At 49.6% G+C, this 17,575-nt stretch overlaps 1 protein-coding gene across 2 annotated transcripts in view; it reads right to left on the bottom strand.

Annotated features, from left to right (window-relative positions):
- Positions 1–17,575, bottom strand: part of CACNA2D2 (calcium voltage-gated channel auxiliary subunit alpha2delta 2) — a 230,404-nt gene that overhangs the window by 141,776 nt on the left and 71,053 nt on the right. For both annotated transcript variants that reach the window (XM_075513754.1, XM_075513756.1), the window contains exon 3: positions 518–634. In XM_075513754.1, coding sequence (XP_075369869.1) covers positions 518–634 — 117 coding nt within the window. The remainder of the gene's footprint in view (positions 1–517; positions 635–17,575) is intronic.

Genomic DNA, 17,575 nt, shown 5'->3' with positions numbered 1-17,575 from the left:
TGGAAACGTACACAGGCACCCATGAGGGTAACTCACCCATGCAGTCAATCACAGGATTCAAGTGCCAGGCACCAGCATAAACATTTCAGTGCATCCTCTCCTAAACAGGAAAAAAACCCTATTTGTCTGAAAGACTTCCATGAGCTATTGCAGGGACACCGCAGTACCTTTGCTCCCGCTCACCACACCCCCAGTTAAACAACTGGGTCAAATTTGCTGCCAGGCTTTTGCTGTCACTTGTATTCTTGTGGCAGCACCTTCAGGTGTTCACATGACAGTGGGAGGAAATAAAAAGCAAGAAGACACCTACAGTAGATCCTCACATGATAGTCCTCGCCTCACACCCCAGTCATGCTCCATATGAATCTCTGCAACTGCAGGATGCAGTTCCCAGAAAAGGCCACAAAACCATAGAAATTACTTTGAAGCTGAGATCATAATGCTATGCCAGCATCAACCCTCTTCTTTAAACTGAACGTATCAGACAAAGGATCAGCACACAGGCCCACCACCTTACCTTTAAAGCACGGACTTTCTTGGCCAAGAGGCTCTCGATGTCCCCTGCGACCTTCTCCACCAATTTCCTGGGCACGTTCTCCTTGACTTCAAACAGGTTTCTATTCTCATTGTAGATCTAAGAAGGGAAACAAGAGAAAGAAAGACAGTCAATACTAGAGAGAAGTACAGCAATCTTCCCACAGAAAAGCTGATCCTCTAACACAGAAGAATTTTAGCAACGTGGATTAGGTAACAATCAGCTTTGGAAATGAGGGGAACAAGGGAAGAAAGGCTTTGCAACCAGAAAAAAAAAAAGTAGTATTCGACCTGCTGCCCACACCATTGGCTTTATAGCTGCCTGCCTTCATGCTTGCAGGCTATGAGCATCCCCCTCCTTGCTCAAAAGCTGAGCTGCCCACCACGCTGCCCACACCCCCCACCTCTGCGGAGCCAAACCAGCAGCACAGGCAGAGCCACCACGCTTCCTCCTGTGCTCTCCCTTGCCCAAACACGCCCCTAAAGCCCACTGACCACTCACATGTCCCCTCCCCAAAGCCACTTGCTGGGTTTTGCAAATGCAGGACCAACTGCCTGCCTGCCCCTAGCCCCCTGTGCACTGCCCGCAGAGTTCGTTAGCCTAGCAGCACGGGTGCAAGCAGGGCAGCCCGGGGCACAGGCAGCAGTGGGTACCAGGAATGGGAGCAAGGGGATCACATGAAGTAAGATAAAACCTCATCTCTAAGCAAGCCATAGTAAAGTGGCATCCTCAGGAAATCAGGATTTCTGCAACCAACCCAGAACTTGGCCAGGCTGTGATGGGGAGGGGCAGGAGAGGCACAGATCTATACCGGGATTTGTCCTGAAGGCCAGATGCAATTCCCTGGATTTGAATGTTTGCACTCAAAGCGTGCAGCTGTGACCTGTGGGCCTGCCCTTCCAAGCCACATCACACAACTGCAGAGGACAATGCCAGCCCCAAGGGAAGCGCTGTTGGCATCAGCGCTGCCCCAACAAGAAGGGCTCGGTCCCAACACAAGACTTCGCAACCACCAACTCCTCAGTCACCTCCTCAGATCATTTTCCGACTTGTTAACTTGGCCTGTCTGCAAAATCAGGTGCAACCAACGCAGGGTAAAAGAGAAGAGCTTTTTACAATCATCTGACATTAGAGGAAAAAAAAATATCCTCATGCCTTACCTTTTCTTAAGTAAGACACATGAAGAAAACCACACAGCAAACAGGATTCTGCTTCTCTCCGAATCCTTGGGCTACATGCAAATACCTGCAATTCCAGACATGAAGACATCCAGCAGCAGAAAACCCTCCAAGGAGAGCTGGACCTCCCTAAGGAGATAGCTGACTCCATGCTTAACTGCAATTTCCATGCTAAGCATGTCTGGCACCTACTCGAGCTTGCATGATCCTTGGCAGCTGAATCATTGCTTCCCACGGGACAAAAAACCCTCTTTGCTGGAGCTTCATTAGAGGTGAAATACTCCACCTGTAACTGCTGGTTTGTTGCAGACCCAGCCATTACAACAAAGGAAGAGACCAGGCAGTACAGAAACCATTCCTCACGGAACATCTGCCTGCCTCTGCCCTGATCTGCCCTGGGTCTCGGAGCAGCACCCAAACACAAGTAGTAAACAACCAGCTTCCACAAGACAAATGTGTACCTCAGAAACCCCCTACATTTTGCCCCGTGCTGGCAGTACGAAGGCAGGACTAAGAAGAAGCTTGGCTAGAGACACCCACCAGGCTGATACCACCACCACTGCTTCTCTTGGTGGAGCCAGCAAAAATAAAGGTACGGGCAGACAGGTGCCCAGGATCCAGACAGCAGCACATCACACAGCTCAAGAACAGGATGAGACCCTCCTGATATGTTGGCAAACTACTTACTCCACCCTTTTCTTTTCCAGATGTTAATGAGCTGGAGCAGGAAGCGACTCCGCTCACTGAAAGGCAACTGGTGATGAATTCAAGAGCCTGAGCAGAGACACACAAACTACCCCCCACCCCAGCCTCCGCTTTCCTTTTTTTGGTTAAACAAAGTGGTTTCTGAAGTTGAAGCCACCAGAGTACGCTCGGAGACTGAGCAAAAGGCTGCTCTTTTGGCTTTGCACGGTCCTTCCAGACCTATGGGGTTAATCCTCAGGCTTCAACTTTGCTTTCTGCAGCTCTCGCTGGGGTCCCTGCTCTGCCCAACCTCCTCCTTTCTTCCATGCCACTAGGAAATTCCTGACAGCACACCTCTCCCAGCAGCCTTGTGCCCACATAGACCACTACTCCATCCTAGCTCTAACTCCAGGCAACTCTTTTTTTTTTTTTTTTTTTTTTTCCCCCCAAAAAAGCCCCAAGGGATTCAGGTAACCTGCCCTGGCTGCCAGGATGGTAACCTACCCCGCCTCTATCAGTGGGGTGGCACACAAGAGTCTCAGACCTGCTCATTTCTGAAGTTTCTGGAGAAAACAGCATTTCTGTGAATCTTCCTGGTTACTGACCTGCAAGAGCACGGCCCATGAGCCAAGAGAAGAGATGCAGCAAGCCAAACATCTGCGATCCTAGTCCGACTCCTCAGCCCCTAAGAAACACGTGGAGCATGGCTCCAGCGCCCTCCCCGAGGCTCTGCTCTCGCAGGCTCCAGACCTGCCAGTCTTCACGGAAGGGTAACTCCAAGCATTAAGTTTTCAGCCAACCTGATTCCAAGGGCTTCACCCAAATCACTTTGGTCCCCAAACCACCCATATTTCACATCAATTCGGCAACTCCTGTCTTATTATAGGTGATCATTATGCGAGCGCAGTGACTCCAAAGAGGATGCTTTAGTAAGAGAAGACATTTTAGAGGCATCCTCAGACTCCAACAGAAATTATTTCCAGGTGTTCTTCACATCAGAGAGCCATCACACCCCGAGCTTCAAACCAAAAAGCATGTATTGCCAATAGCAAAACACCCTGCGCTAGAGAAAAAACGCCCCACGTCAGCACAGAAAGGGTTAAAGCGAGGAAAGCTCAACACAAAGCAATATTCTCTCATACTCTTTTCTTATGCTGTAAGTAACAGCATAACAAAATAATGTGTTTGGAAGGCGTGCACTACCTCCAGCTGAGCAGTGCCAATTAGGAAAGCAAAGAGTAGCGATCTTCAAGGAGAAAGCTTTGGATAAGGAGGGCATCCTGACATTAGTATTTTCCTATTATGAAACAGAAAATTGGCTCCTATTGGTTACAGACAGAAACGGTGCCTGTCCACAAGGGAGGAAAAAACTGAAAAAGAAACCAGGAGATGTTCCTCCAGCCCTCTCTGCAGCTGCAGAGCTCTGCAGTCTTCTTGGCTGAACAGTTCATCTGCGTTAATTAGAACAATCCAGCATGAATTAACAGTGACCATATGAGTACAAGAACGTATCGGACATGCAAGGGAATGAATGGTAGCGCTCCAGGCAATTAAGGCAGCTTCGTGCTCTCCATTGTAGCATTTTACTTTGGGTGGTTCAGAGCTTGGCCAGGTTTTACTTATCTAAGGTGACATTTCCCACATTGGGTTTTTCCTTGAGCTGAATCAGAGGACGAATTTCCTGGCCAAAGACACGCCAAACATTCCTCCGCGAGGGCAAAAGTCCTTAGTTTTGTCCAGATTAGAAAGCCATTCTCGTTGAAATTCTCCTGTGATCTGGTGCTCTGGGACCTGGGTTTGAAATTTGTAACAGCAGTGACCTCGGAGTCAAGAAACCACTGCTTCTGATTCCATGTAGGTACACACCCCCCCCCCCGTACCAGCACCCTCGGGGAGAAGAGGGGTGCAGGTTGCATGCTCTTGGTAGACCAGCTTTTACTTTGCAACCCCTTTGTGAACACACTCCATCCCCTCACAGTCTGCACGTACCCCCCAACAGGCAGGGCGAGTGGGTGGCAATGCAGGAACACAAGCGTGAAGCCCAACCCTGCAATGCTCCAGCCACGCTGAAACAAGTAGTAATGCCCCTGCATTAGCCCTGCTCAACATGGTTGGCAAACTTGAAGTTACTGGACAGGAGAGGGGCTGCACAGAGCCCCTGCATTACCTACGGAGGTATTAACCCTCAGGCAGCACAGAGGAGGAAGCTGTTGTATTCAGAGGACGGGGACTGAGACCTAATTATAAACTACAAATCTCAATAAAGAGTCTGGGAAGGGCTGAAGCTCGATGCGGCAGCCAGAAGATCCAGGCATGGCAGTGGAAAGAAGAGTCCAGCAGTGGATTCTGAGAGTGTACTAGTAAGTGGCAAGAGCATAGGGACATATTAACACAGGCAAAACAACAGAAAGTACTGAGTTGAAATAATTAAAAAAAAATAAATATATATATATATATGTATATAATGGGGGGGGGGATCAAACAGCTCAAGACAACCTGCAACATGAAACATGTAATCCCAAATACTTCTAAGCATAGTACAATTATAAACAGCTGAGAAGATGATCTAAACCAGCACAGAAGTGCTAAGTAGGCTTACCAAAAAGCTGGTAACACAACCAATTGCCAATACACGTTCACAGCATCAACTGTATAACCAAAGAGGCAGATCTGATGTTGCCTCAGAACATCCATTCTCTAAATTCACTTGTTTGCCTTGCTCCTAGCGCACACCAAACGATGCTCATCTCTGCTACTAATTCCCTCTGTGCCTATATAGCCAGGGAGCTGTCAGGGTTCAGAGAAGGCAGTTGCCAGTCCCCAATCCCCCGTGAGCGCACCCAGCACCATGAAACTGAGCAGCCCGAGAAGGAACAGAAAAGGGTGCAGAAATACTCCCACGAGTGCAGAAATCACTACTCGATGAGCTGCCACAAGAGGACCCAGCACCTTCCCATGGGCCAAGGTATCTGATGATAAAACATGAAGGAAAATAACAAACTCTGGTGGAGCTCCCGGTATAGGACCATTAGCACGTGCCGTTGGGCACCACTAGAAAGTAAGAATTGTCTCATCAGGCCCAGCCTTGCTGTTTCCCACGGGCGCCGGCCTCCTGTGCACAGCGGCAGGGCCAGCCTCCAGCCTCCTTGCCCAGGATAAGAGGGGGGACACTGACAGGAGGGCTAGGATGGTGGGGTACACATGCAATCCAAAACAGACCCCTTCTCCTTCCCTCTCCCCCCAGCTCCATTTCACATCCCCCAAGAAGCAGCCCTTCCCCAAAATCGAGCTATCCGAGGGGCAGCACTCTGCTATGCTTGCACAGCATCATCTCCATGCCAAGCCTCCCCCTCCACCCCACTTAAAACCACCACCAACAAACAAAAAGCTGCACCCTAACACGGCAGCTGGTAACCCCAGCAGCGCTCTGCCCCACTGGGCCAGGATACAGGCTGTACCCACAGCTCAAACCCCAGCTGGGGTTTGCTCAGGGCCAAGCCCTGCAGCCCCACCGGGAGAGGCTGCGGCACTCCGGCTCCTGCTGTAAAGGCATCTGGTCCGGGTAACAGTCACTTCCAGAAATTATCCCCCCCCCCCCCCCGTATGAATCCAATACACCTGGTTTGGACAGCTGCAGTCCAAACACCAGCGTTTAATCACAGTGCAAACCTAGCATGTTTGCAGAAGAGCAAAGTACTACGTGCAGCAACAGAGCAGGCTGCCTTCCTGCTCCCAGAGCATCGCACCTCAAAGTAGGGGTGCTCCAGGTGAGGGAGGCCAAAGACCAAACCGCACCTCTACAGGCACGACAGCCATGCACACCTGAGATAACCCCTCGTGCCCCAGAGACGGGACTGTGCCATGTCATGCCCTACAAAGGCCATACACCAGGAAAATAGAAGGTTTTTCCCACCCAGCATTATTGTGGGCGGCAGGGAAGTTCTCTGTTCAGGGGGTACTTCAAGCTCCCGCAGCCAGGCCCATGCTGATCAGCTTCGTACAGTAACCCAGGTCTCTGCAAAGGGAATTAGTTGGTACAACAAATACCGCAGCAGGATACCTGCCCTTGAGGCGCCGCTTGCTCAGACGCTTGTCTAGTGCTTCTCCTGGAGCTTCAGGATCTGTTGGTCTCCACCAGACAAGCAGCAGTCTGGCCCATTTTGAGTCACATCTCACCTATGGTGGGGTCCTGCCATTTCCCCACAGCTCAGAGTATCACTGAAGAGGAACAGGGAGAACCCTCGAGCAGACTCGCTCGTGCCTTGGGCACGCAGAGCAGACCCCTCTGATGAAGAGGGAGCCTAGAGAAGAATTGCCGAGTAACATAAATGACCGGCAAGAGCACCGTGAGATGGTCCAGGCCAAGCAAGGAGCACTGTGGCTGGGTAACAGAGAGGAAAAGGAGTGCAAAACCCCAGAGATCCTGCTGGAAGATGGAGACTGCTCAGGGCCACAGGCAGAGCAGAGACAGCACGATTCCCATCTCGCCCCTCGTCCCTGCTGCACCTACTGTTGTTAAATTTCATCGTCTGGTGCTTATAGTTCTTGCAATGATGGTAATCATCGTGGTGTCTATATTACATTAGGAGGATGTCAGCCTTGGCGCAGCGTCAGGGATAATCAAGCAGGCAGTGGTAAGAGTGATAGCGGCCTCGCTGACAGCCCGCCAGGACAATCAGTGCTGCCTGTACCACGTCGTACAGAGCAGATCACACACTACTGCAGGGACAAGGGGGATGGGGACCGGCAGAGGGCACGGGGATGGCTTTCTGGCAAAGCAGCCATCAGCCAGGAAGGTGCTAGATCCAGGTTTTCCCTGTCGAGCAGTCAGGAGCAGGGAAGGCAAAGGGAAGCAGCCGCAGGCGAGCAGTGGTGCCGCAGTCCAGCGAGGACTTTGCAAATCCACCCCACGCCAGCTCCCAGAGCTGGTACCACGGACGCCACCAGCTCTGAGGACCCGGCTTTGTGAGCACAGCCCCGAGCCCAGGCGCCCGCTGCGGTGCCCCTCGGGAGCAGCACAGGCAGCCGGCTCCCGTGGAGCCTGACCTGCCCCGTGCTGCAACCTCTGCCTTGTCCTCAGCAAGAGCCGCCGCTCCTGCAGCCTGCGGATGTGCCTGAGTGCGTGCAGGAGGCAAACAGCTTGACATTTACTAACCCCATCTCCCTCTCTCTTCGTGCAGCGCCACTTCCCTGCTGCGCTCCTTCCTTCCACCTACGTAATAAAAAGCAAGCACCCTCCGAGTAGCTCTTCACAGCTCTCCTGCAGAAGCAGGACAGGGAAACGCACAGCTAGCTGCTCCTCAGGGGCAGTCAGCTATAATTGAAGCAAACAAACCACAGAACTAAGATCTCCTTCCTTCACTAAAGAGCCTGCTAAAAGGCGGCAGTACCACAGAGGACAGGGGGGACGAGAGGAAGGCAGACCACTCCACCAGAGATGAGGAGGCAGAGCTGCTCCAGCACTCCCCGTCCTGCCCCATCCGGCACCAGCACCCACATCTCCCATCCTCTGCGGCACTGGCTGGACTTCTGCTCGCTCAACCCAGGATCGCGAGCCACTACGGCTGAGACTTCAGGCCTGCCAGTCCTGAAGCAGACCTGAGACTGCTATGCATAATTTAGCAACTAGACAGGGATAAAGGGCTATGCACAGTTAGCCCGGATTATAGAAAACCTCTCCCAGCCTGGAAAGCTGCTTTTAGTCTTCAGCAGCCCAAACCCTTGTACGGGGAGCTCTTAGAGCAACAGACCTGCCTGGGTGTCTGCAGAGAGTGAATCTTCTGCAAGGTAATTCAGTACCACGTAACTTCAAACTCAGTCTTCTCCTTTCAGATAAAGTGCTTTAAAAATAAATCACTGCATAGGTGAAAACATAAGGTCTCAACCAGGATGGGAGCTCTGCCCAGGCACTCCTCTGCACACTCACAGCCACTTGGATGGCGTGGGTCTTGCTGCCAGGTCACGGCACAAGCCCACCAGAGCCTGCTGTGCTAATGTACGAGAGGGAGAGAACAGCTACAGCATCTCAGGCAAATGCCCAAATGCATTCAGAGATCACACGATCTCTAAAAATATACACTTGTACAGTAAAACAGAAACAAACCAAAAAAACCCAACCTGATCCTTGACTCTGGCTGCTCTTTTGGTTATATGGGACATAACAAAAGCTTTAGTAAGGAAAACACAGTATTTTTAAAAGGTACCTCAACTGCTTTCCTTCAGGATATATGCAGAAGAGTTTAACCAGTTTGATTAAGTCATGTCTATACAGACCAGCTGTACTTCACATCAGCATCATTAAAATTGCACCTAGAATACCCTAGGTGCATGCTAGGAGGGATGCTGTCACAGATAAAGATGTACTATTCTGCTATATTTGAGTTTTATACTATTTCTATCAGAATCAGTGCCTCACACGATGGATCATACTGGGTTTACCCCAGTGTCCCTAAGAGAATGAAATTGTGCTGTACTGAAACAAGGGATAGGTCAGACCAAAAGCCGCATTGATACAGTGGTGCAAATCCTTCCACGTGAAGCTCTTCCAGAAGTACATGCTTGATTTATATTGGTTCAACAGAACTCAATTTCCCACTGGTTTATCTATAAGCAAGGATTAAAATCAATTTTGGAATGGATTGCCAGTTTAACCGAAAGAGGTTAAAGTGCTCTCTCAGGCAGGCAGGCACATGTTCTGCTGAAGCACCACGCTGGACCCACCAGGACAAGCGCAGGGGTCGGGAGGAAGGGGACACTGAAGGAGGGTTTGGAGGAGAGGGGGAATGGAGCAGGAAGCCCTGGTAGGGAGGGAGGGTTTGTGCTGGGGCTGATGGCTCCAGAGAGCTTGTGAATGAGGTGAACGGGAGAAGATGAAGATGGTTAGGGAAAGATAAAGCAAGAAACTTCTCTGCTTCTCAGATCACCCCTGTACTCTGTGTGGCTGCAGTTCTGCCTTTCTCACAGTTGCTGGACGGTTTAAAACTTTGTTTGCCTTTATTGTGCTGTTTCTTTTCCAAGGCTAAATGTTTAGGACACCGAAATTACAAAAGCTAATACAGACCCAAAACGGGATCTCACCAGACTCAGTTTCCCCAGCAGCAAGGAGGATGAGGAAGGGACCACCACTGCTATGAGAGAAGATGGAAAGCATTCCACCCAGCCTCTTTTGCCAAAGCACACCGACAGTGCCCGGGGCAGGGCTGCTGCAGCCGGGCAAAGGCTGCTCCCCATTCCCCGCAAGCATACCCCAAGCACGTACGGCTCCCTTCCTCGCTCTGCGTTGAGCAATGCGAGACTCTTGGATCCTCAAAGACTTGACTTTGAATAAATAACTAGGCCTCTTTCCCAAAACAGCTTTAGCTTATGTGCCAGAAAAGCTGCTGCTTCTTGTAGGAAGGGCTGTGGAAAAAGGCTGTGCTGTGCAGCCTCTAACACTAAAGTTCCCAGACATATTTTGCAGGCTTTCCTTCTAACTACACAAGAAAAAGAGTAACAGTGCGAGTACCTCGCACTGCCTTTTATTCTTATTGATGGCTACCACTGGCCAAATTCAGCTCTCAGCTGCAGTGATGCAAATTTGGGATAACTCCACTGACATGGAATTAAACTAAATCTCTTATTAGAGCTAGAGCAATTGAAATCTAGGGCAGCATAAGTCAGCACTGTCAACAGTTACCCCTACAGTTTTCTGCAGAGTAATGATCTATTTTAAAGAAATTGAACTTTTAAAAATAGCAACTTTGCAATTCTCTTGATTACCTTCTGATGTAGGTTTTGGGGCTTTCTCTGATCTTCAGGGCATTCATGTTTACAAGCTTTTCTCCCTAATATCAAGCACTGGAAGCATTTCTGTAAATGCACAGACTCGTCGGAAGCAAGGCTGGAAGAGACCCACTTGTCCAACCCATCCCTCCGGCTCACGCAGGATCCATCTAACCTGTGCTGTTCAAAAGCCCTGCTCTTACCCACTGGTGATGGAGAGCCCATGCTTCCCTGGCTGATGTCCTCCAGTGTCTTCCTAGCCAGCCTGTTAGAAAGTCGTTACTTATGTCTAATATAAAGTCCTCTCTGTTGTGGCATAGGCTCATAAAGCTTTGCGTTGTCCCCAGAGGATATGGAGAACAGATCTGTAGACCGCTTTCTTCCATGCGTTTCCAGACTCATCCTTTCTCCTGCTAGTGCTTCCTGCTCCCTGAGCCCGTGGGGTCCAGAAGCTGAGACTTTAACAAAAATACACCACATACCTGGAGATTTTAATAAAGAGGTGACCCTCTGCAAAGTCCTATTAGCTGAGGTTTTCAACTTAGTCCCACCTCCAAAGCCTCACCAGCAAGACTTGCACAGCAGCACCAAACTCTCCAGCTGGGAAACCCAGCCCAGGTTTGTCTTCAGCACAGTCTTGGAGGGGGACAGGGGCAGGACAGATACGCACCCACAGAGATCCCACGGGACGTCTCTTCTGAAGGCAACCTCCAGAGATCCAACATCCAAATGAAGAGACTCCACTAAAAGATTCAGAAACCTCTGCAGCATCACAGAGAATAGGGCTGGAAGGGATCTCATCAGTTCATGTAGTGCCTGCTTAGATGCCTCCAACAGAAGATAGTATCATGGGTGTGTCATTTCTAACATAACTATCACAGTCATCTCATTCCTTACAAGTTCCTCTGACCTGTTCTTCAAGACAACCAGCAATAGAGATTCCTGTGCTTCACAAGACAAAATGCTCCGGTACCTCATAACCCTACTTGAAAACTTTTTATGATGCTTAAACTGAAAATCCCTTGCTGCAATTTAAAACCATGTTCTTGGTGGAAAGACCCAGAATTAATCAAGAACAGGCAGTTCTGCCTCGTGCTGCTGCGCCCTGTTATATATCTGAAGATTTGTCCTACTTTAGTTTGTACTCTTGTAGGCTAAAACACTCAAATTCATTTGTTCTTCCCCCACAAGTTAATGCTTTTCATATCCAAGTGTCTTGGGTTCAAACTATAATTAAGGTTGACAATTAGGAAATGCCATTGGTGATGGCAACCTTATTCACCAGGGTGCTATTCAAAACAGTCCTCAAAATATCCAGGCATCTGTCAAAGCTGGGCATTTTTGATCAGATGCCCAAACCCAAAACTTTGGGGGAAAAGAAAACACAGATCAGGAGTGAGGCGGAGGGAAAAAACAGAGCAAAACCAGAGCCCAAGTCTTGAGCATAACAAGGCACGCATTTTTTGATGGAAGAGCAGAGAGACAGTACAAGAGTGCTCAGACAGGAATTGCAAGAGTAGATTTGAGGAATTTTGAGATCCCCGGTCCCTATTTGATTGCTGACGAGAGCGGGACAGTGAGTGGCTGTGGCCTGCCGTGGAGTAACAGAGCAGGAGGTAAAGGTTAGCAGCGATGTGCAATGGCAAAACTGTGGCGATGGGGGGTTCAACGGCATCCATCTGTGCTGTGCCCCACCCTTTCCTGTTCCTCCACCTTCCTCATGTTCACAACCTCCAAAATATGTGATTATGCCAGTGAAAAACTGCAGTCGTCAGTCAGATGCGCCTGCTAAATCCAGCCTGCTGCTGCAGCCCCCCACTCCAGTCTATTTCCGCGCAGGATTTGCTAGCACGCAGCCTTCCAGTGCCATGCAGGTGCAGCCGTCACATCCCAGCCCTGACAGTCTGCTGAGGAGCCCTTCAAATTAAAGAGAAAATACAGTGGGGACCTCTTAGCAGAGCAGTAAATCGCCCTCCCCCCTGCACCAGCCGCCTTCTCAATCAGCTGCTCATTTAGCTGTGGCTGTGACAAGCAAGCAAGGCACAGGGCTGCCCACTGTTGTCTTGGGAAGGACCAGACACGGACTCCTCCTCGGTGGGGAGCAGAGGGTAAGGGTCCCATGGATCCACCCTTCACAGACCCCACGGGGTTTCCAACATGCGGGCGCTCGCTCGCTGGGCTGCAGGCAGAAGTTGCTCCCTGCTGCACCATCTCCTGCCAGCCTCGCCGAGTGCTCCCTCCCAAACCAACCACTACTTGCTTGACCAGCATTTTTGGGGGTTAACAATGGCAAATTCTCCTCCATCAGCCCTGAACGGTGCAGCACTGACTCACAGGCTCTCCCATCCTCTCCCTGGTATCAGCCAGAGCAGGTCAGCTTCAGCTCTTGGAAGGGTGGTCCTCAACATGAGAGAAGGACCAAGGCAAAGGAAGACACTCACCCTTTGCTAGATATAGCTGATCCATACGACTACTGTAGTGGACTTACTCACTAGAAGAGGTGTTACAGGCTTAGGACAGAGAACGAAGGGTAGGCTGTTTCTTTCCCAGGCAGAGCCAGACATACAGGCTTTGCAGAAGCAGGTGTATATGGGCTCCGAGTTTCTGTTCTCCATATGGCCAGAGAGGAGACAGCAGGATGATCTGCAATCCCTGCATCACTCCTAGCAGCCAACAAACTCTGCCTGCGTACACTGCTAAGATCGCAGGAGGGCTGTCCCAGAGCTGGGGAAGAACTCGGTTCCCAGGTCCCCATCGCACCCCAGGATTAGCGGGGTGCAGGGAAGCACCCACAGTGCGAAAGCCAGAGCTAGGCCAGAGGGAGCCAGCACCCCCAGAGCCGCCAGAAGTACTCACTCTGATCTACCCAAACACCATCACACAAATCCGTGCACGCACTTGCATCCCCACCTGCCTTGTCCTCTCCTTCTTCAGTTCTTTCCCAATATTTGAGGGCTGTAGTCCCTGCTGTCCCAGCCCTTTCCCCCTGCACACAGGCACATGCTCACAAATCCACCGCCGAGCTCCAGACCCATCTGTTCTTACTGGAACAGCTCCCCACACAGCTCTGCCTGTGCACTTTGCTGTTGACACAAAGCGCTATTTCAGCTCCACACCTGCACTCTCCCTACGACAGCGTGCAATTTTAATTAAGCTTTAGGCACAGATGGGGAGCAATTGTCTGGCAGTTATGGCTGAGAGAGGGGACTTGGTCCATTTTCCCCCTTTGCCACATGCACAGCACCAACCTACCTGCGTGATCGTGGGCAAATCACCTTCCCGTGTCTAAATGGTCTCACTGACCTCCCACTTTGCAAAAACTAATGATAAATTCTTTCAAAGTGTTGTGGAAGCCTTAGAGGAAAGGTAGCACATGAACAGAGAGTATTAATATTCCCCCAGGAGCCTCTAGGAACTGACCGGTGCATTAAAGCTACTACAAGCAGAAACAAAGCTCTTGTATGGCTCAAGCCAGACCCCCAAAGCACTGGCAGATTTTTTTCAGTACTTTCCATCAGCATTAGGAAATGCGTATGTGGCCTGTCATTACGCATGCAGAACAACGGCCCTGCCACTTGGATCTAAGATAACATAAACAGGGGAGAGCAGGACTGGGGATGGATTCAGATCTACTCAGTGTAAGAAAAGGTTGCATCAGGCACCACGTACGGTGAAGTATGAGAATCCTGCTGTTCCAGCATAAAGTTAATCAGGGACAGAAATTAATCCCTCCTGACAGCGTGTTGCCAATTTCTGATTTCATCCCCGTTCGCTTGTAGCTTATCATCAAGGGAATGGGAAACTTGTAGCATGGACAAGCCTGCCACATGCCTCCTCCTTTGGTAAAGGCTCGCACGCACCAGCCACGGGTTCACGTACACTCAAAGCAACACGTTCGTGCTCTGCACGCACGCAGGTACCCTCACATCCATACAGATTCACCTGCCGTTACACAGGTAGACACAGTGAAAAATTATGCATACGCTTAAGGCAAAATATATGCCCAACCATCAGCTTTACTCCAACAGGGGGGACACGATGACAAGAACAAGAAGAAAGAAATCCTCTCCCTGGAGGGACAGTGCCAGAAGAGCAAAGTGGCATTTAGAAATCATAAGCATTTCCCTCCCCCACTCTCTGCTCCTTTGCCCAGAATGTTAATTAGCATTACTCTAAACAGCAGCAGCAAAAGCTGAAACCCAAGCAGCTTCAATTGCTTTAAAGGAAACCTGGTTGGGAATTCTTTCAGACAAGACATTTAAACTCAAATGATGAGACATCTGATGGCAATGCAGCAGGTGCTTTTTAATGCCACCTTATAAAACTTTCCTCCTAGAAGGAAGGAGCAAGTTCTAAAGAGGAAACCATAATTTCCCAGGGCCGTAGGATTCTGCCTCGTGTTCCAAATGTTCGTGTTTTATTCTGCAGCTTCTTCGCCCAAGCCCAGTGGATCATGGATTGAGCCCCACAGCACGGCAGCAGCACCCTGCTCGCTCCTGCAGCCCTGAAGCACGTCACTGCGCTCCAGGCTGGGCAATCCTGAAGGCTGCTTTGCAGTGGAGTTCAGCTGATCACATAACAGAAAAGCAGGTTTACACCTATATTCATAAATAATAGCGCTGACTTGGTTTTGTATCATAAATAAAACTCAGACGATTATATAGACCACATATATCTCTGTGTGTTTGGATGACCAATATACATCTGAAAGTATCACCAAATTTTAGCCACAAAAATTGTAGCAGGAAACATGCTTCACAATTTGCTTCTCCTTTTAGTGCCGTTCCCTTTCCTACCATTTATAAGTCTCCTCATCCAACTTATCAAAACTACTGCCATCACCAGAAAAATCCTCTGCCTCGAGTGATCGATGCCGCGTTCCCAGCACACCCAGTGCCATAGCTTACGCAGCCAGGAGGAACCTGTACCTGATCTCTTGAGTAACACAGGTGACAGGGCTGCTGGAATTAATTCCTGCTGAAATGAGAAACACAACAGCATCCCACAGACTGAAACAATCGGTCTCATACACGTGGACAGCAGTTCTCAGTACCAAACCCACACATAGCTCCACACCCGAGCTAGGCACCCAGACTCTGTGGTGATGGGCTCATCCTGAGCACCTGGACAAACAGGCAGCAAATGTGCCATCATCTCAAAGGGGTCCCAACACAAGCCCATACCAAAACCAAAACAACAAAAAACCAGCCCAGTCTCCTCTTTGAAAGCAGAGCTTGCACAGCGTAGGAGCATCCTCCGCAGTGCATTGCAGGAACATTCAGCCCCATTACCTTAGAAACTGGAGAAGCTGTTGTGAAATAAGTGCAAGAGAAGTGGGGGGGGAGCAGACTCTCGGCCATAAAACCATTAGGAAAGCTAAAGCGCGCTCCCAGCCACTTGCTGAGTTCATGGAAGAATTGCTCTCCTCTCTTCCTTTGACGGACTCAGCTGCAGATCACCGACCTCCATGTCACCAGCCCCTGCAACCCAGCCTCCCAACTCGGGCAATGGGCAAATCCACAGCAAAACAGGTATTTCTCATGCCTCCTGCTAGCGTAGGGTTCTGCCCTCCTTCTGCCTTATTTTTCCAGGTCTGCTATCAGGCTGAGGAATTTCACAAGTAAGTGGTTTTGCATGGGGCTTACTCAATAGGACATAATTGACTCTTGTTGCAAAGAATTAAGTGCTCTCAATAGAGATGTCCATTTTTAATGCCTTTTTTATTCTTACTAATGAATTAAGCCAAGATAACACCAAGCAGTTCCCAGATGAGACTGATTGTCAAGCGGATGAGGATTTTATAGATAGATTCCCCCCCCCCCCCCTTTTTTTATGCTCAACTCAGAAAAATCATAATAAAAAAAGATACAAGCAGCCAGAAATGCCTTTTCCTCCCTGAAAAAGCATAGACTAATCTCTCCAGGAGATTCCTTTCCTAGCTATATTAGTTATTACTGCCTCTGCATGGTTTCTAGTTATGCGTGCATTTGAAGAAAAAGGGGAAAAAAAACCCCGAGTTCACAAAACTCCTTTATCTCAACCTCAGGATGCTTCAGTGAACATTTTGAATTAAATGACCCATAAAGTGATTAACAGTTTATTAACTTGCAGGGCAAGTCACAACACAACCACAGAAAAGCACCACAGTATTTCTAGACATGCTGGGGAGTTTGCTTATGGACACTAATGTTCTCACTGTTTCTCTATTTTTTTCCTTTCCTTCTTTTTTTAAATAAAGGAATGCTTCCATTTTGTCCTACTCCTCTCACTTCCCCACAAGCCCACCACCATTCCAATTCATGGACTGGTATCCAAACCCACCACAGACATTACTTCCTAAAGATCACCCCTTTGAATTGCAGAAAACACGTGCTCTCTATCTCAACGTGCCCCAAAAATCCCTCACATGCAGCCTGGAAATGTCAAGCACTGTGGCTCCTATCATCTGTTCACTAGATTTCAAATGCTTTTTCAGATCTTCCTGTGCCCTGCTACTCAAGGTCCCTCTTCTTGTCTCTGCGCTTTGCTCATGGTGGATAACGAGGTCCACCACCCCTCAACCCCTTTTCCGAGCAGCTCAGGACTCCCAGAGGAAGGAGACCACAATTCCTACTGGGGAGACCATCCTGGTGATGCAGGATCTCCAATCTGTATCTCCAGTTGCAGTTCCCCACACGAGATGGGGACCTGATTTGCAGAGCTGGTTTGCAGCCTATATGACTGTCTGACCAGGCTCATCTTACTTTCTGGAGAAAGGAAGAAGGGCAGGGAACGAGGATCACCCCTGAAGCATTTCATACACGGAAGTTCTGCAGCAGGTAGGCAGGAAAAGGACAGGACAAGACACGGCAGAAGAAACCACGGCTGGGAAGCTGTGCTGATCTGCTCAGGAATTCAGCGCAGTCTGCATGGCTGGGCTGGACAGATGCTGGGGTTGAGCTGAGGAGTTTCGCATAGCAGATGGTCAAGGAGCTGCGATTTGCAGGTAATCTAATAATCAAGTAGTCATATCAGTGAGGATATGAGCCACAGGGTCACGAGGGGTTGGCACACTTCCCCCGTTTCTGTAGAAGTCATTGGACAGTATAAAGCAAGGACATTAACTGTTTAGCTCTCAGCTACAGCCAGCAGCAGCTTCCTTCAGAAAGAAAATCACTGTAGGGCACAATCAGGAGCCAAGGGTACATTGGCACTCTCCGTTACCCCAGTCTCCACAAGTGGGCCACCAAGACAACGTTCAACTGCTACTGCCACGGGGGCCGTCACCTCCTCCCCTTCCCCCTTACCACAGCCCCGGTGCTGACAAGTGACGGCGCAGCTCTGCAGCAAGTCTGCTAAAGTCACTGATCCAAATAAACTAACTCTATCAAAATTTCCAGCTGGGAATAAACCGTATCAAACTCTGAAGACGTTATGC

Source organism: Mycteria americana, chromosome 11, assembly GCF_035582795.1.
Source record: "Mycteria americana isolate JAX WOST 10 ecotype Jacksonville Zoo and Gardens chromosome 11, USCA_MyAme_1.0, whole genome shotgun sequence".
NCBI lineage: Eukaryota > Metazoa > Chordata > Aves > Ciconiiformes > Ciconiidae > Mycteria > Mycteria americana.
The sequence above is the reverse complement of the archived record's forward strand: the minus strand, read 5'-3'. Positions and strand labels throughout refer to the sequence as shown.